Source organism: Manacus candei, unplaced genomic scaffold (genome assembly GCF_025592945.1).
Source record: "Manacus candei isolate 608988 ecotype Guabito, Panama unplaced genomic scaffold, ASM2559294v1 h1tg000043l, whole genome shotgun sequence".
Classification (NCBI taxonomy): Eukaryota; Metazoa; Chordata; class Aves; order Passeriformes; family Pipridae; genus Manacus; species Manacus candei.
The window spans coordinates 16,029,534-16,054,511 of record NW_026138091.1 but is presented as its reverse complement, the minus strand read 5'-3'; the positions used below and the strand labels follow the sequence as shown (position 1 = coordinate 16,054,511).

General features: G+C 37.9%; 1 protein-coding gene across 2 annotated transcripts in view; it reads right to left on the bottom strand.

The window, feature by feature from the left end:
* The window catches only part of ST7 (suppression of tumorigenicity 7), a 144,000-nt gene that overhangs the window by 16,366 nt on the left and 102,656 nt on the right, over positions 1–24,978 (bottom strand). For both annotated transcript variants that reach the window (XM_051795507.1, XM_051795508.1), the window contains exons 9-11: positions 16,391–16,505; positions 7,106–7,178; positions 5,497–5,599 (exon numbers count right to left, since the gene is read on the bottom strand). In XM_051795507.1, coding sequence (XP_051651467.1) covers positions 5,497–5,599; positions 7,106–7,178; positions 16,391–16,505 — 291 coding nt within the window. The remainder of the gene's footprint in view (positions 1–5,496; positions 5,600–7,105; positions 7,179–16,390; positions 16,506–24,978) is intronic.

The window sequence follows — 24,978 nt, the reverse complement described above, 5'->3', positions numbered from 1 at the left end:
GTTTGGACAATGCTCTCGGGCACATGGTGTGACTTTTGGGGTGTCCTGCGCAGGGCCAGGAGTTGGACTCAATGATCCTGGTGGGTCCCTTCCAACTCAGCGTGTTCTATGATTCCATGACCTAGTCTCAATCAAGTTAGAAGTGAATACTGAAGTTGTGCAATGATTCCTGTCATCAAGAGATGGCTCAATCAGCCCTTTGTCGCTGCATTGTTCTGGTTTGTAATTTTTTTGGTTATCTTTTTTTTTTTCTGGTCTCTCTCTTCTCTCCCTCTAAACTTTTTCTGTCAAGGAACTATATTTAGGCGTTACAACAAGTGTAACAGTAGTTTTCACTTGCTTCCACAGAGGGCTTCTGGGCCAGTTACATAACATTGTGATAGATATAGCTGAGCTATAGCCATTCTGTACACATATGGAAATATGTCTTTTAATGAGCATTTGGAGGATGACAACGGACCTTGTATACATGTAGTGCAACACGGTGGAGTTTATATTCCTCTTACATAAATTGAATACATTATTTATTTCATAATATTGACAGCGCTCTGGCTACTAATTCTCCTCTGCTGGGAGTGCTTTAGCATTCCACATTACTTCAGCGACCTTTTATAAAATAAATCAACCTATCCCAGGCAGATTTCCTTCTATTCCTCAATTGTACAATTTGACTCTGAAATTACAGCTCAGGTCGCAAACAGGCAACAGTCACTCCTGCACCTGTGACAGCATCCCTCCAGGTCAGAACATGAGAATTCAACATTGTTTGAACAGGAACTCTGCTCCTCCCAGTGGGATGAACACCACGAGCTTAAGATAATTCCAAAATACTGGTTTCCACATGCCTAGAGAAGCCACTTTTAAGTCACCTAACAAATTCTCATTGAACTGATGGTAATTAAGAAGTTTGGCCTTTTTGCTGGAGGTACATAAACAAATCACTGTCTCACTGAACAGTTAAAAACTCTCTTAAACATGTCTCAAATAGTTTCTCTGTAATATCATGGGGTGTGCAGAACAGATTTACTTCCCATCTGGTCTATGGGTTTGTTTGCATTATTTGTTTCTATTAGCAACTACAAGTTACTAGAAACCACACAAGCATACAGACAGACACAGTTCTTATTAAAAAAAGTAAAAATAAATAAGAAAAAAATGAGAAGGGATGCAATGGAGAACAGATAAATCTTTAAAAGTGCTTAAGTCAATGGTTTGTTACATCTTTTTAAGAAACAGTTTACACATGAAACTGGCATTTCTTAAAGTAATATCAGTATTTAAGGTGTCTGATTCAAATGCAGCATACTTCAGCAGGGACTCTCTCTAAACTAATGCAGCTCCTGGCTTACATACCAACCCCATACAACTGTGTGTAGGACACACTTTTGACTCACTTTTAACAATTAGATATATGGACCATCATCTGTTTTCTCTTTATAGCTCTAGTCTCATAGATCACAAAAGCATGAGGGCATTTTTCAGGAGTTTGAATGCAGGGAAGGAGCCCTGCAAATCAGTTCAGAAGGGGTGTTCCACAATTGAGGAATGTCCCAGAAACACCTGTGATAGCTTATCAGCATTAGCTTGGGAGAGTCACATTACATACAAGCAGGGAAGCTCCAAACACACATAAATAACAATGATGAAGCTCTGTGTGTGTACATATACTTTTTTCTCAACCACTCCACAAATTATGCACTCTCCATTACATAGGAAGTACTACTCTCTTTTTCCATACAAAACCCTCTGGAATTACAGCATCAGTGGTAATACAGCCTTCTTTGGTTAACCCCTAAATTTTTGAGCAGTACATTGTCAGACAGTGTCAGCACATTTCCTTGGGAACAAAACTACACAGTGTATGGTGCTACACTATAACAAAGGGATACTAATCCATTTAAGACAAAGATGGTTAAAAAAAAATTCACACAAGTCTTCACAAACAAGTGATAAAATTTGTTGCGATTCTTCTCATAGTGGAATTCACAGCTCTTTGCTTTGTTCTTTTCTGATGTATTGCTGACTTTGATGTGCTATGGGTTATGTTTTTTTCTACTGCAAAGAACCCTGAAGACACTCAGCCTGGTGAAGTGCTTTCTTTTTACATAGGCAATCTCTGCCAAAGTATAAAGCTGCAATTTGCTGTAGCTGACTCAGTAACATAAACAAGATGAACTGTAGAAAGATGAAATACATTATATCAGATTTGTTTTCCTGTCACAGTTTAAAAAATTAAGCCACTTTCAAGCAAAGAAACCTTTTTACAGGCAAAATGTCTTCAGAATAAGAAGTCTTGATCAGTTTGACAATGGTTCCATTTTTGCTGAAGTCACAAAGGAGATCATAGGAGATCAGCTTCCAGAAACAGCAGAGTCAGATCAGCTGTCCAGCTTCCTGGAGAGATCTGGCAGGCTGCGCTGAGGTCTTTAATACTTTGTTCACTCAAACTAAATTCTGGTACCTTCATGTGCCATATCTTGACTCCAGTGTATTCCAAAAATAATGAGAATTTATCACCTATGGCTGGGAATTAAATTGTCATAGAAACGTACTCAAAAATGAAAGAGACCTGTGTCAGAAGAGGGTTATTTGCTGTAAGAGTGGCTGTCTGAAGAAAGACTGTCAGCCATATTAGGCCTCTGTGAAAGTAATTTTCATGCAGACAGAAAGTGATGTGTTGTCATCTAGAATCAGTGGAAGGGGTGCCAACATATTCATGACATGCATACTGACAAGACTCCCAGATCCATGCATACATAGTGGTTTCTGTGTGGAAAGTAGGTGTTTTTGCAGGGTTTCTAACATCTTCGTAAAGATGGAAATCTGGGATTTTTAAACCGCTTCCTCTTAAGGTGTTCCTACATATTTAGATTACATTTTAAAAAAAGGGTAAAAAGTATATCTGACCTCTGCAATATCCCTATGGAACTGCAATCTGGCCATCATCTTCCAGGGTAGAATGAGAATCATTGTAAGAAGTCCATGGCTGTTTTACACAAACTTGCAATAGGTTACAATAGGAGACCCAGTCTCCCTTTCTTGGTAAATCCAGCTTAGCAGCATCTCTCAGCATGTTCTGAGTATGTTTCTTGCATTCTCTTTGTCTCAGAATCTTATTAGCAAAAATGTGCTATTTCTAATTAAATGCCTTGAAAATGTATATCCAGTAATAACCTTTTTATGTAGTAATTCGAAATTTTAACCATTTGCACTGAAAACAGTAAAATCTTTTGAGACAAAACAGAAACATACCAAACTGTATTTTTTTCTCTTCAGTAGTGTAGAACCTGCTTTCAAGGCTTCTGCTGGGAATCTTAAATAATTTGTCACCTTTTAATTTATTTCTTCCTCAGTCTGAACAAAAGACTCATTAGTGTTTAAATCCTAAAGAAGCTCTGAAGACACATTAGTTTTGTGGACCTGTTAGATTTCTTGTGATGCTGCTTGCTAAAACTTATCTCTATTTCATTAAGAACAAATTAGATACAACATCAATCATAACTGAGTGAAAATTGAGCTGTAATATCTGCACTGTGCATAAAACTACAACCAAATCCATCCTTTCACACTTTAATATCCTTTGGCTAATAGCAGAAGGAGTAAGTGTGAAAGCAGCAGTGCTGCATATTAATCTGTATCATCACAAGCAATGAATGAAAGTTCTGATCTACAAGAAAAGCAGGATCTTGTAGGTCTGGAAGTACAGAGGTTATGCAGCAAATGCCACATCTTACAGTAGGGTGAATTTTGCGAAGGAAGTCAAACCAAAGAACATCACACTCTTAAAGCATAAACAGAAATAGAAAAAGCAAAAAAGGCAGTAAATGAGACTTAGCCTCAGTTTCATGACAGTGCAGAGCCTGGTGACAATAGCAGGATGGATATAAGGAGCACGTACAGAAGTGGAGGCCACTATCTTTGTCCCTGAACCAGTCCCAGACACAATCAGACTAGCAAAACTGACCTAAAGCAAAACGATCCCCACTCAGAATCAAGTGAGGAGAGAAGTAAATGCACAGCCATTCATTTAAAGGGAAACACTGTGTGTTAATATGGAAACATTAGTATTCAAATTGTTAAAGTAGATTTTGATGGAATAATCATCAAAGGCATGGAGATAAGTAAGGAACAGGCTTCCAAGGATTGCTTATGACAGGTGAAACTAGTATCTTTGCTTGCCAAGATCTCTAACTGGGCTTCAGTAAAACACTCAGAAAGGTTCACCCAGAACAGGACTAGACTAGAGAGTTAAGCAGGCAACGAGGCAGAAGAGAAATAGCAATAGTTGTGTTGGTGCAAGAACTGGGATGGAAGAAAGTGAAGAAAGTTCCAGAGAAGCAGCCCTGGAACCAAACTTCATTTAATATTTTAATTTTATAGTATGGCACAAAAATAGAAGATAGCTAATAATACAAAGGGACTCATCTCACCTAAACTTTGTTGTCTAAAAGTCAAGCTTTTACTGGAAAAGTGTTGATCCTTTCACAGTAAGTGCAGAAACAGACATCTTGGATGGAAAGTCTGTCTAAAGATGTCTAAGATAGTTTGCTCTTTCCACCGCCTGTAGAGGAAGTCTAGATAATTTTATTAAGCAAACAGCCTAACTTTGAGATAGCTACACTATACTATTTAGTGGTTAGCATAATAGATAAAGCTCACAGAAAAAACATTTAATTCCTGCAGTGTATGAGAATTAACTTTCTGCAATCCATGTGTACATATGGGAGAGGTTTTGGGTTTCTCTTGACCAGACTTGGTGTTCAGCTGTACCTAATGAACAGGTTCCCTACATTAACATATACCAGTCTTCTGTTGCTTACTTTCAAAGGGCAAAAAAGTTCAACGGCCAAAAAGCATCTGCCTCTAGTTTGCCTTTTCAGTGAACTTATATATTGCAATACTGAGTATCAGGTGATGAAATAATAAAATACATTAGCCTTTAGCAGCCTCTGGGCAAGATTCTTACTGCTGAGATACATATCTAGAGAGGGGATTATGGAATTAGAACATAAATCCATTTTTAGTCTTTGTAGTTCTATGCAATTCTTCATCTCTGAGCTTTGCATTCTCAGAACTTAATGACAGGGTACCGCATAAGGAATTACTAATGCAACTCATATAAAGCACACCGTTAACTCCAAAGATAGTACAGCATGCCAAAACATATTCTTACATATAATCATCAAAACAAATAAAATATGCTATTTTGAACTAGAAGATCTTTGATGGTTATTTTGCAAATAATAATCTGTCTTTATGTATGGTTCTGTGCTGCATCATAACATCTGGTGGTGTCTACTACCGCAATCCACTTTAGCTAAATTTCAAGTTGCACAGTCCTGAATGTGAAATGAAAAAACTATGTATACTATCAGCTTTTTTCCCTCCCCGTTGTTTGCTCCCCTTTTCACAACATCACTCAACAATCTAACATAAAAATCAGGAGTTATGTCCTCAGCAGTGTTAGAGCTACGACAATGTTTTCTCAGTACTCACTTTTGGCACATGTGGATTAAATTCTACTGCTCTGTGAATAGCTTCTACTGCATTCATCTCTGCAGTACTCAGCCCTCGCCTTGAGGCAGCCTCTGGAGAAAATCTACAAAAGCAAAGAAACAAACACATTAGGTCAGAAATGTCAGCAAGAAAAGGCCAGAAGAGGAATCTAGAACATGGGCCCATGTAACCAAACTGAGTCATTTTCCTATGCTCTCCAAACTTCCATAGCAAGTGGAAACCCTGAGATCCCAGCAGAAGTGGAAAGCATGTTTGCATCTAATCATGGAAGAAAATCCATCCAAACAGTCCCTTCTCTGTCACTAATCTAAATTTGCTCTAGGTATCTTGCTAAGGGGCATATTCAAGGCTGAAGTTGCAGAAAAAAAGAAAAGAAAAAAAGGAAAAAACCCACAAAGCCAAATTATTGTTGGAGGGTTTCTATTAAAAACAGGTTTGGGGAAGTTTTAGGGACGTTCCCAACCCAAGGCCCCTGGGTCAGGTTGGGATGGATGCAGCAGCAGTAGCAGGTGGTCTACTGGCCGCAGCACCATTGAGGGTAGCATGCCCAAACTGTGGGCAAATCATCTGCCCCAGTGAATAAAAAACCAGACCATGCAATCTCTTTCTCACCTCACACCCCACGGCTAACTCCAGAGCTGTACTTGGCAGGCAGACACCACAGGGAAAGCTGTGACAACCTTAGCCCTGCCCTCCCAAGCTGGAGTCGCTGTGTAGGGAGGAAAGATGTTGCAGTAGGTACTGGCGATCTACAGGATAAAAAGAATGAAAGAAAATTACTTAGATCTTGATGTGTACATACACTTTAAAAGCAAAAACTGTCAGGATGTCAGTCAAGAAAATGGCTTTCCACTCTACTTGCTTTCCAACTTTGGGGGGGCATTCGACCCTCAGGTGCACAGACACAACTCTGCCTGGGATTTGTGTAAAGGCACTTGAGAGCAGAATCGGGATTTTTGAGATCCATCTCACAAGGAGCTGAGCACCCTTTCAGAACGGGCCAGTGCTCTCAAGTCCACAGGCATCACATAGATGTGCTCAGCACCTTGGAAGGGTGAGACCCAAGAGAAAAACATCACAGGAATGAACAGATATTTGTGTCTCTAAAAATATGAACGTCATCTACCTCTCAGAACCCCTGACATAATAATGCTAAATCCACCTGCCGCTAAATAAGTAGGGTGCGCAGTCTTCTGACACGTCTTGTAAAATGACATTGCTACCAGTGCATCCACATTTATTTATTACCTTTTTATGGTCAGGTTTATATGAACTTGAAGAGGTTCAGCCACACAACCCTCTTTAGTTGCATCTTCATTATACTATCTAGGAAGCCAAAGCTCACCCAGACAGTATATGTAAAACTGAAAAAAGAACTGAATTTATGCTAGTTCTCTTCTTCTTCCTTAATATCTGAAGTGCAATGTTTGATCACTGCAAATTTTTCTCATATATAAAGTAATTTTGTGAATTTACTACAGGACAGAATTTTCCTGCTACTGAGCAGATTGTTAGGGTGTGGGCTCAGATAAGAGAAATCTTGAGTTAAATCAGGATTTTTGCTTGACAGTAGTTCTTAAGCACTTACTTGTCAGAGACAGCTCTGGCTTTGAGCAATGCAGCTGTGTAACATATTGTTGCTGATTTTGGTAAGCTTATATCTGTTGAAAAGAAAGAAAAAAATAAACATCTGAAAACTTAAAAGTCTGCAGAAAGACAAGTGTTTGACTGATACTTCAGAGTAAGCATGACATATGCAAAATTACTATGGGAACTCAGAATACTTTCTGATATTGGACTTATGCTGCCATATCACATGGATTTTTTTAATTTTCACCTTACATACAGGCTTTAAAATGTGTGTGTTAATGACCACTGGAACTGTTATTTAAACAGCAACTGGGTTCATTAGAGAAATAATTCAAAGACTGACATCATAGAGACATAATGAAAGAATTCATTATTCCATACATAAATGTATAGGTAACCTGGAATACATTAATTTTTCCATAGTTCATAAAACATCTAAGTAATAGCTGAAGGCTATCTTATTCAGTCTTCATGTTTTCAAGCAGAAGTAGTTGTCTAATATGAGTGTGTGGCAGCTATACAAGTTAGGACAGTTATTCAAGTAATAATGGATTTGACTTGCAAGCAAACAACCAGTAGATTTATTGCTGTGATTAACAGTGAAATAAGGTGTTTTGCCTCTCAGGGAAATGTTGGAGCAAAATGTTCACCAGACAGTCTCTGGCCATTTTATCCTGTTCCAGAGACACTCAGCAGCCATAAACCTGATTTAACCCATTAATTAATTTATACCTGTTCTCTAATAACAAATTGGCATAAAGCATTCAAAAGATAGAGAGAAATGCTCCTTAACAGACTTGAATTATATATTTGTTCCCACTGTTACAGAGAAGAATTGACTTTCACATTAGTAATCTCGTGGTGTGACTCTTGGGGATGGGATAAGAGGTGGACTTGATGATCCTTGTGGGTCCCTTCCAACTCAGCATATTCTGTGATTCTGTAATCTACCCAGCAGACACATATTATATAACGACTGAAATATTCCAGGATTAAAAAGTTAAAGACTACAGCTCGATATAAAAAAACCCAACAAACCAAACCCACTAAAGGCTGGATTCTGCAAACACTTCTGCACACAGTGAGAGCTTCCTACAGTAAATAGCAGTATAGTAAACACAAGGCACTTCAGTAAGTCCACTGTAAAGTGAGGAGCAGCTAATCTGACTATTGTTCTAAAAAACTATCTATCCCTTGGTTTTTCATTAAACTTGCTTAGAACGACAAAATTATCACGGGTAACTTGCTAACTTTCAGATTAAGAGAAACTTGTGATTTACTGAACTTGTGCCTTGCAAGACAGGGCTACAAAAGGGAGTTAAAGAGGATAAGTGAGTCATATCTCAGCAGCCACCATCCCTCACTTATTAATAACGAAGCAAATAGGCACAGTGTTCTGTTAGACAGAAAACACTGACAAAATGACTGAGGCACTTTGAAAACGCTACCTGTTAAATCCTCTCTATTATCTTCTAATGCACTTGCCCTTCAAGTATGAGATGTACAGATCTTGTTGGAAGCTCCTCTATAATATATTCCAACTATATTTTCACTGGAGTATGTAATCGTAGTGACTAAAGTAATTGCAATCAACAGCATGCAAAGCAGGCTGGATGATAGATATGTTAATTACTCCACTAATAGAAGACAGCTACAGACAGACACATCTTCAATGACAGGCAGAGAAAATACTTATAAGCACATTCAATAACCCCACTTATACCAGGTTTTCCTTAACATTAGAAGTTATTTCTAATAAGCAGAAATGCCCTTTTTCAGAATACATTGGTCTCTGTCTTTCAGTATAAATCTTATTCATGAAATTACAAATGGAGTGAAAGGTAGAGGAATGGAAAAGAAAAAAATACACATGGGAAAACCAGTGATGTGCTTATAAAAACATTTATAAGGATTTCAATTGGTCAACAGAATACCTTATTTTCCCCTTACCTGTAAGTGTTTCTCTGGGCCATCAAACCACCATTACCTCATGGGAAATATTTTCCCCTGCATCAGTTCAAACCTAATAATGCTGGTTTGGGATCTGACCTTTAAAAGTCTGCAAGAATGACACAGAAAGGATCTTCCGCCTAGAAAGGTCTTACTAGAAGATCCTGGAAATATATTTTCCCAAGGCAAAAGGTGAACTCTAGAGATAAAAAAAAAGACCAAACAGAGGATGCTCGCTCAGATTTCTAACAACAGTGAGAGCAGCATTTCACTTTTCTATCTGTTTGAACTAGATGGAATCCAGAGGTCTGGAGCACATAACTGATGTAGCACAGGAAAAGCAGTTGTTATGCTGATAAAAGCTGCTCACTCAATTTCATCAAAGCAAGCAGCAAAAGCCAGCAAAACCCAGAATGACAGGAAGAAAATGTCAATTCAGCCATGAGGTTAAACAAGGATACCACTCAACTTCTAATTACACGTATACAACCTAGTTTCTGCATCTAATCATTGATACTTGAATGGAGAATGTTCAGTGGAAGTTGCATGGGCCAAGTTGTGAGAATTATTACAATTCTTGGCTAAGAGATCATGCAGTAAGAATGGAGCTTGATATAGGGTTAAATACATTAAAACAAAACACAGTATTACAAAATAATATCTTCTAGTAGGCAGTACGTGTTCCTGAGCCAGAAACATCTGTGCATAGAGATTGCAGGATGATTCACAATGAACTGCTGGCATCTGCAAGGAAGGGAAATGTGGTGAGATGAGGTAAGGCTCAGGTACACCACGTGAATCATTTCTGCAGAAGAAATGGGATTTCTCAAAGAATGTTGTGTTCAAATCTGATCCCCCATGGTCAAGAACAACAAAAGTAAACAGAAGGTCTGGATAGTTTTTTATCAAACCAAATGAAATAAAGACTGAGAGAAGATACAACTGTTCCCTATGCATACCCACATGGAACATCAGGAAAGGAGAAGGATTGCCTAGGTAATGGATAATGTTGGCACAAGAATAAAGAGTTCAGAATTAAATCTAGATCAGAGATTAAAAGGTTTCTGTGAAGTGAATTTTTGAGGCAGATTTCCAGGTAGAACAATGGGGAAAACAAAACAGCTAATTCTAGGATGGAGCTTGCTCAGGTCATGGAAGGGGCGGTAACATGCAGAGAATGCAACAGTGGGGGGCCTGACTCACCCAGGAGGACTCTTCCAATACTATGCTCTTAATAATCAAGCAGTACTTGTTTGAGGATAATACCTACTGTCCCCTAAGAGTGGAAGAAATATATACAAATGTCTGTGTTTATCACAGAATCACGAAACAGTTAGGGTTGGAAGTGACCTCTGGACATCGCCTAGTCCAACTGAGACAGTCCTCAGCAGGTTCATGCCTGCTTCCCTTCAGAAGTGTTTTGCTTTTTATTTGCTCCATATTAGACCATAAGTACTTGGTTCTGTTATATGCTGGTCTTATGACTGCAGTACTTAAAAATCCTGATATAATTTAGTCTTTGTCTCCAAAACTGCACCCTCATATTTTAGAGAAAGGTATAAAAACAATTATGTCTGGTAACAACTCGAATTTAGCAAGGGAATCATGTCCAAACTAGTCCTAGGAGATACATACTCTGTCAGGAACCAAAGTGAAGTTTTAATAAATGACTGTGTCCAGCTCTGTGAGCCATCTGGCAAAATATCTTCACATACACTGTTTCCCACCCTCCTGTGATTACTGGTGGAGCTCCCACAATGTGCTGAAAGATGTGACTGCTATTCTGCTGTCAAATCCATCACGGCATTTTTGCCTAATAAGAACTGATGTGTCATTCTAAAAAAGGCTCTCCTTCTTCCTTATTGCTTGTATGTTTAAACAGAATACAAAAGTCTAGACTTAATTTATGAGCATTTTCTTTCCATTAGCTGCAGTCAGGTATGGGGAGGGTCAAGACAATGAATTCTTACTATTCATTTGCTTCTTAAGCAGTTGCTTGTGAGACTGAACTAATGGAAAGATGCTATGGATATCCCAAATATGCCATATATCATCTAAATTCTTCACATAGCACTATAGAGGGACAACATTAAGCTGCTGGAATCATTCACATATTTTCAAATACGTTACTGAAAGTGTATCAACAAACTGGAAGAAGTTATGCGAAGAGGTAAAACAAAGAATGGTGGACATATATTGTCATATATGGTGGACATATATTGTACTATGGCTTGGGGGCAAATCCCAGCTCTGATTTTCTGTCCCTCAGCCTCTCTGCAGACTCTAATGTTTAAGTGTTAGGCCAACACTTGCTCTGTCAGCACAGAACCCTCCTAGTTCTTGGCACCTGCAGGTTAGATTGTCAACTCTTATACAAGGGGTAGGAAGAATTGCTTATGGGAAAGACTGAAAGTGCTCTAGCAAATAAATATGTGCAGGATGGACTGGTGATGACAAAAGAGAGATCCAGTCATCTATGAAGACAAAAATATTAAGAAAGAAAGTGAATTAAACTCATACAAATGGCTAAAAACAAGGATGGAAATCAATAAAGTATGAACTGAACATAAGGGGAAAAACACTGTCAAAAAGATGTAATATTCTGCAGTATTATCTCCCATTAGAACAGTCAATTCATTTTTTCCACAAAACATGGTAGAAAAGATGCTGGAGGGAGCACAACTATGAACACAGTGCTTACAAAATAAACCAGTTCTGATTCTCTGTACTTTTAACATTCTTCCTCAGTGGTGGGAAACACCCAATCAAACACAAACCCATGGCCACTATGTATGCTAAGGCCTTGACTTTGGTCCCTGATGGTATGGAAAAAACACTTCAGCACAAACAAAAAGTCTTTATTTTGCCATGACCACAACTAAAACTTACACTGTTCAGTTATGGAAAGATTTACAACTGCTGCTTTTAAACATTTCATATGCAACTCTTGCTGAGATGTATATCAGTGACCAAGCAGGTGTCAGCCTCTTTAACGTGACCAAATTCAATCCTAAATGCCTATAGAGGGGAAGGAAAAATTTCTGATACAGAAGATTAAAAAGAGTAAGATTAGTAAAATTACTTCAGACTTTTTGTGGTTTTGCACATACAGGACAAATGAAAAACCCCACATAATCATATGGCAAAAAAAGAGGAGACCATATGGTATGAAGAGACATAGAACTGATGCAGAGACCTAGCTGAAGTGACAAGTGATTTTGACATGAGGAAAGAAACTAGTTCTTAGAAGCAGAAGCTGAAAAAGATGTGATACGAACAAAGACAAACTATTCTCTTGATTACCGTTACACAAACTGCAGGTGTCACATGATTTCCATCTCTTGAGGTAAGTAAGTAGACTAGACTTCAGTATGACCTTAACTAAAAAAAACTTTTTCTTAAGATCTCTCCTTCAAAAAAACAAAAGGATTACAAAATAGTGTGCATGAGTTAATGGTTGCTTCCATACTGCTACTTGCTACGTCTTTTAACTCAGAAGAAAACCCTTTATTGCACTTAGAACACCTACCCAGTTAGCTCCACCAGGTAGAACATCTTCTCAAAAATGTCAAACATAAATATGGCAAGTAATGAAATGGATGGACACGTGATCTCAAATATATATATATACACACACACATACACACACAAAACCTCTGGAGACCATAGCTAATGCAACTGATGGCTGCATGCAATTGGTTCATCAATCTGCAAGTCTACAAAAGAGTAGGGTTCTGCTAAGTAAGCTATTAACAAATAAAAAGGTGTCATACCATAGTCTCACTGAAAAACACTGTTCTATTAAAAAATGAAAGAAAGGACAGGTTTAGAGAGGAGCCATTGCATCACTAAGACTAAATACAGAAGCATGTATTCTTTCTAAACCTGACTTTCAATTGCCAGAAAAATCTGAGTTTTCACACAGTGCCCAGGTTACCAGATAATATCTATCAAAGCAACTGGCTGACCAGGGAAGTTAATAAATCAGTTGCTCTAAACATCAGAACATGCAACCCAAGTCCACTGGAAAACAATCTGTCTAAAAAGCAAGAATAGAGGAGCAGAGAGACTATCTACTACAAATATCATTAGCTTATTCCATCAAGAACAATCTCTTTAGCAGCCATAACTATTTCTGCTGTAAATAACATGGATATGAGTTATATCAGAGCCAAAAATATTTTCAGAATTCAATAGTATTTAGGTCATACTCACTCTTATTGATAGACATTGAACTCTGAAACCATAATGATGTAGCTCAGCAACAGTGCATGCTGTTCCACTAATGAGGCCCTTTTTCCATGAATAATGAGTATGGACATCAGCTCTGTTGCCAGGTACATAATATAAACACAATTTAACACATGGCTTTTGGTAAAGCAGTGCATCTGCTTGCAGAGGCTGAGGTTTCACATAATGTGATCCAACTTTTTTATCCCAGGGTGGGGGCAGACTACTCAAGGAAATAATTTGTTCATATGTTATCAAAATACAGTAAATCAGGTTTGGTCTTAGTCAAAAAAAGGCAGTGCAGTGGGATTAACAGAAACTGCAGATAGGAAAGTATAAATGAGTTCAGTGTTTTATATTCCAATAAATCTTACAACACATGAAGCTGATGAGTTCTAAAATGAGCTGAAACTCCGTGAGACAGCCCTTCTGAGACTCATGAACTATAAGGGTTATACTGGTTAAGCCTGTGTTTGCCGAGTCCTTGTGCATACTTAGTGTATACACACACCATACTCAAAGCATGAGTTGAAACTGCATGTGTTCAAACAGCCCAAGTAAGAGCTTTATTTTTAAAAGTCTCACTTGTTTTCACTCTTATCAGATGCTTCAGAGAAAACAAAACACACCTTCAAGTTTTCTCAATTTCCAAGACATAAACTGCCGCCATGGTGTTGTGTAAAACCAGGGATCAGTGCTTTAGTATGCCAAAGTAGAGCTTGCACTGGAGTTTTGTCTTGAGATTTGGAAAGCCATGGCTTAATTCCTTGTTCTGTCACAGTTCTGCTATCTCTCAGGACTACTGCTTCACAACTACATTGAAGACTAGAAGGTGCCAACATCCTGTGGTGCCTGGGGCATAAAAATAGGCATTTCTATTTACTTCCTTCTTAACATGCCAAAATAAAGACTATAGGGATCTATCCCTGTGTCCCAAGAATACTGAAATACAATGAGCTATGAGATAGTGATGTTACCACTTCAACTGCCGATTTCTTCAACCAGACTAAGTACAACCAAGATCTCTCCTAGAGTCATTACTGCTACAGAATGGCAGTATTGAAGGGCCTGGGTGACATTCTGATCTCTACTTATAATGATTTGTCTCCAGAAAGAGCTGAAAACATTCCAGACTGGACTGGTAGCAGTGATTATCACTAATGTTACTTGTAATCAGCTGCTTATTTATCTTTTGTTAAATAATCTCAGCTCTGCCACAGTCTGGTGCAGGAGTCTGAAATCTGCCAGTATGATCATGTTAGTAGCAAGCCAATGGTCTATTAAGAGTCTCATTAAAATTTATCCTAATTTCCTAAACTTATCTTAATTTCCAAAGTTGTAAGATGTTAGAAGAAAGCAGTTAGCACATATTCAGTGAAAGTTTCTGCATTTTTTTGGTTATACCCTCTAAAGATTCTTTGCTCATCAAGTACACGTCTCAGTGCCCCAATAAACTTATGCATCACCCCCTTGCCCTGTGATGTTCCATGTGATGATATGGGTCCAAGTACAGAGGCTGACAGTGAGCAGCCATTCTCTGTGTGAGCTCTTATTGCTCTAGTTTTTTGGCACCCCAGCAACGCAACATAGAATGACAAAGGAAGAGGAGGCAGAAGTCACAGAGAAAAGAGTAGATGGAAAAGACGTTAAGAGAGGAGGAGATGTATCTTGTCCATCACTGCCCTGAAGAGAAGACTGGGACAGGTAGTTAGGAGAGACAGAAGAATGGCACTGGGAATGAGAGGTACTGGCTGAACAAGGAGCCTCTAATAGCAACTGCGAGCAATACAAAGCTGAAAATGACCATGCAAAAGAGAAGCAGAAGAAGTAGACAAGTGGGACAGAAGACCAGCCAATTCTTTCTAAGAATCAACAAGAAAGAGTGTCCAAAGCACCGTGGATATAATAAGCTCCAGTGTCCATATTCATAGGCATTTATACAACAGTAGCTCAAATAATGCCCATCTACCTTTTCAAAAACTTCGGATGTTACAAGTCTTAAAATCTCTGTTCAAAGATCACCAGACCTAGTAAGAGCTAGCAATTAAGAACATTTTAAAGGCTACAAGATAAACACAGAGAAGGAGTTAAGAAACATCAAAATTAAGGCTAAATAGGTTTCATATAAGTCAGTTATTTGATTCATGCAGGTTATGATCTCATTTTTACATAAATGATTACATAATATTCCTTTTATATATTCCTTGCCATAACCCAGTGCACAGAACGAGACTTTTCTGAGGATGAATGAGGACTGTCTAGTAACACAGTAGGAAACGGACAGCTAGAGGATCCTTGATTCATTTGTTGCAGAACTTGGAATGTAGCTACTGAGTAAGCCAGAGACTACAGTAAGAGGAGGAAGAGTAGCACTGTGCAGGTTGATGAACACCGCTCAGGAGAACTGGACTGTATTCCTGTTTCAACCACAAAGTTTCTGCACAATACAAGGAAAACCCACTTAATTTAAGCTAAACACTTCTCATTCTGTGTTTCTGAGACCCTGGTGTCTTAAACTGAAGTTCAAGGGGCTAGAGCTGCAGCACCTGTGATTTGAACATAAAAAGAGATGTAATGCTGCACAAACCAATGTTTACTAAAAAATACAAAAAATTAATACAAAAAGTTCATCTAGTCTTCTGAGCTTGCCAAGTTTTCTCCATAAGACATTAAGTCTGCTACTCAATAGATTAGTATGAAGTGAAATCAATTAATGTTTGTAAAGCACTTGTATGCTACTAAGTCAACATTCATAGGAAAGTCCACAAGGGAACTGATAATCCTTTCTTCAGACAAGGTTTGAATAGCATGCAATAAAAAGTCTGCAGAACCTAAACAATCATTCTTTAAACACCAACAGAAAGCAAAGAAAGCACTGAAGAGCTGCTAGTGACTTCCATTACCCTGTACAATGAATTAAGCATGGGTTGAAAGAAAAAATGTACAGTGTTTAATCTTTGGATTAAGGACTGTGTAAGGGCATGTATGAAGCTCATGTCAATCAATTTAATTACAGTGTTTCCTAAATTTTAAGAGTTTGACTTAGAAATATTTTTTCAGTGTGTACCATATAGAGAAAATACAAATACATATTTGAACTTACCATCATACTTTGCTAAGACTGCCTGAACATCTGCATATGCTTGCAGTTCCAACAAAGCCTCCAGCAGGTTTTCATGGATGTTGAACATGCTGAGCAGAGGAAACTCCTTCATCAACTAAAATCAATAATATATGAAAGGGTTAGATTATTGATGTGGAAATTGTTCAAAATGCATTGAAATACTCAACACCAAGTTAAAAGCTCTCAGTTCCCCTTGCTCTTAGTCCTTTCCCAGAGTTCACTATTATCTCAGAAATTTCTAAGCTCTTAATGGATGCTAGATCAGGTTCTTGACAAGACATGGTTGCATAGGATGTAATTAGTGAAATCCAACAACAGAGCTATCTGAATACATAATTCTCCTTCAAATAATAGGTTTCTTCAAAGTGAAGAAGAGTTATTGTTCTGGAAAAGAATCTTCAACAGTGTAGCTCCAGTATATCAGTAGTAAGTAATCCAGCACCTCTCCAGTATATTAGTGGAAAAATCAGAAAATACATTGAAAAAAAATCACAATAACATCAAATGAAAGAAGCTATATTATCAAGTATGTGATACCAGAATTTGTAAAAAGAAAGAAAAAGAAAAAGAAAGAAAAGGAAATAAAAAGAAAGAAAAAGAAAGAGAAAGAAAGAAAAAGAAAGAAAAAGAAAGAAAAAGAAAGAAAAAGAAAGAAAAAGAAAGAAAAAGAAAGAAAAAGAAAGAAAAAGAAAGAAAAAGAAAGAAAAGGAAAGAAAAGGAAAGAAAAAGAAAGAGAAAGAAAGAGAAAAAGAAAGAAAAAAAGAAAGAGAAAAAGAAAGAAAAAGAAAAAGAAAGAAGGAAAGGCAGCAACAATAGGAAAGGTAAAGTTTAAACAAATCTAACACAATAACTGAGGACTTCATCTTGTATGAAAAACTGAATAAAATGTGTACTTAAAATAATCTAATACTTTCAGATGTAAGTGCCTTTTTTTTTACAAACCAAGCCTTGGACAGATACCATGGATTTGTTTTTAGATATCCTCAGTTTTAATATCTGCATAGATTAAAATGACTGAAGTTGATATTTTATCACATCTTGTTTTTGAAGTCACACTTATAACAAGCATCCACATTTTTCACTGCAGAATGGACAAAACAATATTTTTATTGTCAGAGTGATTCTCTAAAGAACTGAAGTGTTAAAAGATCCTTGCTTCCTTGTGTCCTCTTTATGGTTCTTTAACTGCCTACATGATGTACATTCAGCACAAAAAGGTCCCAGACAGTGTAGAATTAGGATAGTTGATATTACCACTGTTCTTCAGGAACCTGCAGGGAAACACTATCATTTACTATCTCTCTGATATAGTTTATGACAACATAAATGTTATAAAAAACCAAGTAAAGAAAATTATTCAAGCTAAGCCTTGCTCTATTTGAAAATAACAAGCTAGATCTGAAAACTCTGTCACTTACTAAATCTACCTTTCAAGATGTAAATAGAGAAACTGATGAGAACCAGCAAATCTTAATCTCACAAACAGGTAACATAAGCAAAAAGTAAACCAGGATTGAAACACGAGGGGCAAAAATTCACCAAGAACTTCAGAAGATGAGAAACAGGTAATGCAGTAGAGCTTCTTCACTGTTAAGAAAGAGACCTCAACAGGTAAACAGAGAAGCAAAGCACAGAGAACTTCTTCCTTGTGAAATGATCTGGCATAAGCTAATGTAAGAACTACTCTGACCTTAAAAATTAAGACTCTAAATTTGTCTGGCTGGATGGCAATGACTTTGCTGCAGTTTGAGGATTATTAAAATATGAAAGGCAAGGATGGCAGTATTTTGTTTAACCGATGATACAAATTTCTGGTGACAATCAGGATCACTGTGATAGCAGCTGAAAGAAAGCACTGAACTTTTCATGTTAATGGCATGGGGATGGCCATAAAGCTCTTAGTTTCACTGGTAGGAGCTAAACCTGTGAAAAACAACATAAACAAAACTGCATAGTTTGCAGGCTTTTCTCCTCCACTAAAAAAAAACAAACAAACAAACACCAAGAGACCACAGACCTTGATGCTCACCTAGGTTAAATGGAAGGATTTGAGAATAAAATAAAAAGTTTAAGTCATTGCTCATGAACAAAAATAAGCGCAGGTGAAAATCCACATAGTTGGATTCATCAGTTAAAGACCCATCACAGAGTCTACTTGTCTTCATTCTTGTCCTTACTAACTATTTGATTTTTAAGAGAGGAAGCTACTATTTGGCAGGAAAGAGCATGACAGAATCTGGCTTTATGCAAACATGAGAATTTTAGAATGAACATCTTGCAAAGAAACCCCTCTAGGGGATTGAGAAGGATTATCCCTGCTCATTGAGAATAACAGCTGGCAGAATAACATTCCCTCCATCAGTGAAGGGAAGAGCTACAGCTAGTTATAGATGTACTTCAGCCAGCAAAAGCTCTTACTCTGGTTCTCTGTCTCTCACTGACATCACTCACTAACCTTTTGGTTTTTTTCTATTTTAATTACGTTCTGTCAGTGATAAACCCTCTCTCAGACAGCAGGAGAATAAAGGTAATTGTCTGGACTGCCAGGCCTTCAAACTGGTAAGTGTTAAAAAAGGTTTCATCTGGGAAAAGTCAAATGTTAAGAAGTCCAACCCAGTAATAATGAACTCAGTTGATACTGTAGCCTCAAAAATAAAACACCTCTAAGTGGCCACTCAGCTATTTGAACACTGACTGTGCATAAATGAGAGCATGTTTGCTATTAAAAGAAAGAAAAGAAGGCATGAACTCATTTCTCTGTCACTTCTGGATGTAGAGTATATAGTTTTCACTGCAAATAATTTCCAGTCACAGTAAAAATTTGGTTTCTGAGAAACTTGCCAGAAAGTAAAGCCACTTGGACGAAGGAGTATTATAACACGCCATCTTTTAGGCCTCATAGTGAAAGCAAACACTGGGGAAGAAAAAATCGCCCCACAGGTCTGGTGAATAGTCAGGGCAGGTCATGTACTGCATCATGCTGAGGAGCTACTCAGAGCAGACTGTGAGCTTGCTCCCCTCCCCTCCCTAGCAGATGGAGAGGGAGCTGGCTCATACTCCACACAGAGATGTAAAGATGGGCACGCTGTCCCCAAACACAAGATAAAAAACACACCCTCCATTCTCCAGACCCACACAGCACTGAGCTCTAATCTGGCCTCCAGTTTAAGAGGCACAGACAACCCTCTGCATTTATTTTCTGCAAAGTTACAGACCAATATCTGCCAAATCATTTGGCTTATCAATTTTAATTATCTTTACGTTTTTACTGTAACCCGACAAATGCTTTCATTTGAGTGGCAAGCACCACACTTGAAGAAAAGACAAAGGCTCTGTTATCATCTTTCTCTACACCTTTAGAATTCAAGAGAGCAGCCATCGAATTCAGAACTCAAGATTTCTCACCAGAGCCACTGCAGCGTTTTAAACACTAATTAGAACTAAAAATGCCATTGTAAAATTGCAGTTAGTTGGTTTCTCGGCTGATATTACAGAGAAGTGTCCCACTGAGCTAAGCTCACGTTCATACCATACGAAAACACACACTACATGGCTATGATCGTATTCCCTCCTTACAACATAAGGATATTCAAACAGCTATTGAACACACCATACCAAATCTATGTTCACAAGGATTTTACTTCAAACTTGTATCAAAATACTTTCTAGTGATGGAATTCAGACCTGGGGCTGGGATAGTACATATTTTGTTCTAATTGCTCTGCACGTTTGGGGGGAAATACGTACAGGCATAGAAAGTAGAACTGCTTTTCTTTGAAAGATTCATTAGGTATACTACAAATATACAGAAATGGTAGCTTTTGCAGATAATTATTAAGTTTTAATTTTTTAGATAAATAATATTTTTGGAGTATAAGTTTTCAGAAAAATTCTGGAAATAAGACTGGATATCTTAAGACTAGTTCTGGGAGCTCTGTATTCACAGACTCACCTCAATTTACATTGCAGGGTGTAGGTTCAACAATTTTGTGATGGATATGAAGCTATGATCATCACAGAAAATGCTTTATGGTAGAAGGAAATCCACATCTGATTTACTAGATGAGGAACAAGTTTTATCTCCCTAAGGACAGCTTAATGAAGAAGACTGCCTTGCCTGAGAATATCTCAGTCACCAGGATTTTCTCATTAAGATCTAATTTTTTTAACATTTTCAAGGAATGTAGCTTTAACTGCTGCATCTGTTATTCTCCTTGTAATGACATTAACATCATGCACCAATTAGCAAAGAAACATTATTTGTGTAGAAAACTGCTTAAACCTGCAGCTTATGCCTACAACGAGACCCCAGGACTCAAGGGAATACAAAGGTGGATAAACAAATGATCTTATATATAACCTGGTGCTGACATACCTATGCTCTGTTTACATTATGGCTGTATGCATGGCCACATATTTTACAGGCAGTGCATGCAACCATTCACTGCTGCTTGTACTCCTATCTTCTCAACAAACAAGCAAAAACATTTTCAGGTCAATGTATTCAACTGAATGCATTTATAAAAAGGGAAAATGAATTCATCTTAAAATGAAAAAACATCAAGCAAACAAAGGAAATCCAATGCAACCAGTGAAACTGTTACAACCTTAATTCCTAGCGTATATGTTCCTGCAGTGGGTATCTAAAATGGCAAAACCTGTCCACCACCATTGAAGAATCAAGCACACAGTATGGATAGCACTGTCATTTTCACAAGTGCTTCGCAAAACCTGCTTTCTGGTATATGACCTGTAATCTCCAAGAACTGTTAACTGAACAAGGTAGAAAAGGCAAAACTCCAAGCCATTTCTGAGCAGAAAACCAGAAACCTCCATTTCTGTGGGCTTCATTGGCTACAGCTGACCTTTCAGATGTCTAAGCTCTGACTGAAGCTCATTCTGGGCTTGAGGTATTTGCAACGTTACTCCATGTTGACCCTCTGATGTCTAATAAGATACACCAATCTTTAGTTCTTCTCCTGGCCAGCTCACCTGGCGAGGACAGAAGGGAAGAAACATTGTCAGCAGACTAAGGCTAGCACACAAAAAGGCCCTGTTAACAGATGCTTAAAAATTAGTCTAACTCCTGGTCCTAGGAGTCAAACTCATTCAAGCACAGTCTCACTGTGAGTGGGATTCTTGTGATGCAAACAGACCCTCTCATACCTCTCTGAGTTGGAAAATGATCTGAAATGCACAGGACCTACCTGAATTAAAGTTCTGCTTAATTAGAGCAACAGTAGGATTCTGTCAATTCATTACTTTCTCTAAGTGCTGCATTCCTTTTGGCAAATACTCACTGTTTTGTTTGGAAGCAGCTCCACAGTTACTCTTTCACAGCTCAGAGAGGATAGGAGCTAAGAAGCCAAATCTGTCAGATCTGTTTTGAAGCTTGCAAATGATTAGCAGTAGGATCCCCCATATTTTCATCCATATGTGGAATTCAGGAAATATAACATCTTCAGAGTGTCAGAAAAGAGACCCAGATCCAGCTTACACTAACTGTGGGATGGCACGGGTTTATAATCTGTCAACATTCAGTTTTAAGTCTGAATTTAGACCAAGTGCTCCATAATATTCAAAGGTAACATGACTTCTCTTCAATATAGGATTAACAATGAGTCAATAGAGTGAAAAATATCTTACTAAACATGCAAACTCTAAGGAAACATGCTACAACACGCAGCCTTTATGTTCTCTCTTAATTGGAGGATTACGTAAAGGAATAGCATGCAATACTTCCGTGGTCACCTTCCTAGTTCCTTCCTGGTTATAAGCTGGTCTCCAGGAAGGCCTAGAGTGAAAACTATCACAGTATGACTTGAGTTCTTTAAGGAATATAATTATGAAAATGCTGTAATTTAGACTATGTTGTAAAAATGTATGTATTTCAGGAATAAAGAGAATTTTAAAGGCAGATGTGGCATGGACCCAGAAGAGTACAAGTTGTTCCAGATCTACATTTAGTACGAAACAATCACATCATATAAAACTAATAACAGTGCTAAATTATAATTGTTTGTTACATCAAATATTAGTAATTTTACAAAGCATGAAAATAAAGTCATTACTCATAGTCCTGTTCAAAAAAATTCCTTTATTTGCATCATAGAATGGTTTGAGCTAGAAAGATCATCTTGTTCCAACCCTCTTGCTGTGGGCAAGGACACCTTCAACTAGAATCAACCTGCTCATGAAAATTCATACTTACTACATCTAATTCTCCCTGAAAGTAAAAGTGGCTACTAAGAGGTGGCAAAAGCAGTAGACAGAAGCAGAATTAGTCCTTGAAAAATCATCTCAAAGTACTTTTTGTGGAAACTGACATATTTTTAGAAGTGGATTTTTAAATGAAATTAAAGTGAGGAAACTATCTAGCAGCTCAAAAATGAGCCAGGACATTCCAGAGAGATGGAAGACCATAATTAAAGGACAATACAAAGCCTCTGAACAGGGAGTGATGCAAGATGGTGGACAAAAAGGAGTCCAAGTTACCAGGGCTCCTACCAAGACTATGTGACCATATTCTAGCTCAACAGAATCCCAATGCTGGAAACCTATAATTTATATAAGAAACATTATTAGCAGTTTAGGTTGTAGTCACCAAATTTCTAGCTTATGAGTTTTGCACAGAATCACAGTCATGAATAAAAGTGAGGGGTCTGAGTCATTTGCAGAAAAAAGGAAGGGATGAACACCATCAGGGGAATCAGAGAAGTCTCCATTTTGTTTAAGAGCCCATTGAAATGAGAGATGTTCCAACCTGCCTTTCCCACTTGCCATACTATGTGAATCTGTGACAAAACAAACCACATTTGAATACAAAGACATAAGAAAATATTAAAATCAGCTTTTATCACTTGCTATTATTATTGCAGTGATTCTGTGTCAGAACAAGAATTAACTGAAGACTGGTAAAGACGGGCAAATGTCACCATTCACAAGAATAGCACTCTTCTAATATCTGTGAGATAATTCTTGGTCTCATTTAACTAAGAAGTACTTTCCCTTTTATAAATGGTACTAAATAAATATTTTTATAAATATTTATAAATTTTATTAAATGGTAATAAACGGTACTTAAAACAACCGCTATAGATGTTAGTAAAGCTAGAATCCCATTCAAGGCAGAGTAGCCTGACTAACCTGACCTGTGTAAAACAAACCAAAGAATCTGACTCACTAATCCTTGCCTCGAGCCCAGAAGCATTTGCGAGAGACAGACAGTAGCTGTTGATGCAAGTAGCTGCAGGAATTGTGTTGTTAAGTTGCTAGGGATCACGATATCTTTATTAGCAATTAGTACTCTCCTTGTTTCACACAGCTTCATAATTCAATGTGCAGAACACTCCTGGCTATGTATTTGCACTACTCAAGAGGAAATCAGCAATGCACACACAAGAATACAGACTTCAACAGAATATTGAACAGAAATCCTTATTCAAAGCCTAGCAAAAGAGGTTGCCAAGAAAGTATGCTAGATTTGCAGAACCATCATCCCAGCAAAAATCACTAATACCACTGGTCATAAAAACCCAACCTACCCATATCATTAAAACTGATTTAGTGTGATTGAGTACCCTTTCAAAGCCTTCAAGTGACATAACCTCTTAAACCATTTTAAGTTAAGCTTGAGTGTTTAAAGAACTTATCATGCAGTCCATTGATAAGCATGCAACACTCTAACAATACAAGCTGCTTAGGTGTCTTCTGTGGCATAAAATACACATTTAGAAACTGCAGGTGGGCACCAAGACAAACACATAAACACATCCAACTGAAATACCCTCAACAAGGTTCTCAGAAATAAGTAGACTTCTAGGTACTTTATCAGAATCTGAAGAGTAATTTCTCAGCAGATATGACTGATCCCAGATATAAAGTGCACTTTTCTGACCCTTAAAAAGTGTTTTTGTTTCTATCCTTCTCCAGGAAAGACCTGGAGATCCTCTTCTCTCCCTAAACCTCACTCATTTATAAACAAAGCTGCAAAGCATAGAGCAAATTGCAACTTCACTGTGTCTCAGAAACACATACTTATGAAGAATACAAAGCAGTCTTCAAGGGAGCACAGGGCCATGGGTTAGGAGATAAATACACTCTAGAATGAGTTTCTTTCATCTTCTCTCTGAAGGAGGAAGCAATTACGAGCTTCCGTTTGCTTTGTCCGCTAGTAAGCCTTCTGCCTGCCACCATTCTCTTTCATAAACATACATCACCCTTCAGTTAAAGCTTGTTCCACAGGCCAAATGTTCTCCAGAACAATCCCAAGAGGCTCCAATTAACCTGACAATTCACTTTCTTGCATGGTACATTTTCGCCTGGATGTTCCATTGACCCAGTTAAGAGAAGTAACTGTGTCGGTCTGCTCCTGAATTCAGTGGTGCAGTCACTGATCCAGCTGCCCACGAAGCACAGAGAGAAGTGCCTTGCATACCCTGCACATCCTCTCTGTTTTCAATCAATGAAAAACACAAAACACAAACCCAGCACATTTCTGTTTTCTTCCATTGTAATGGTGAGGGAATCTGAAAAGAGCAGACAGAAAGTTGCTGGCACAAAAGGCT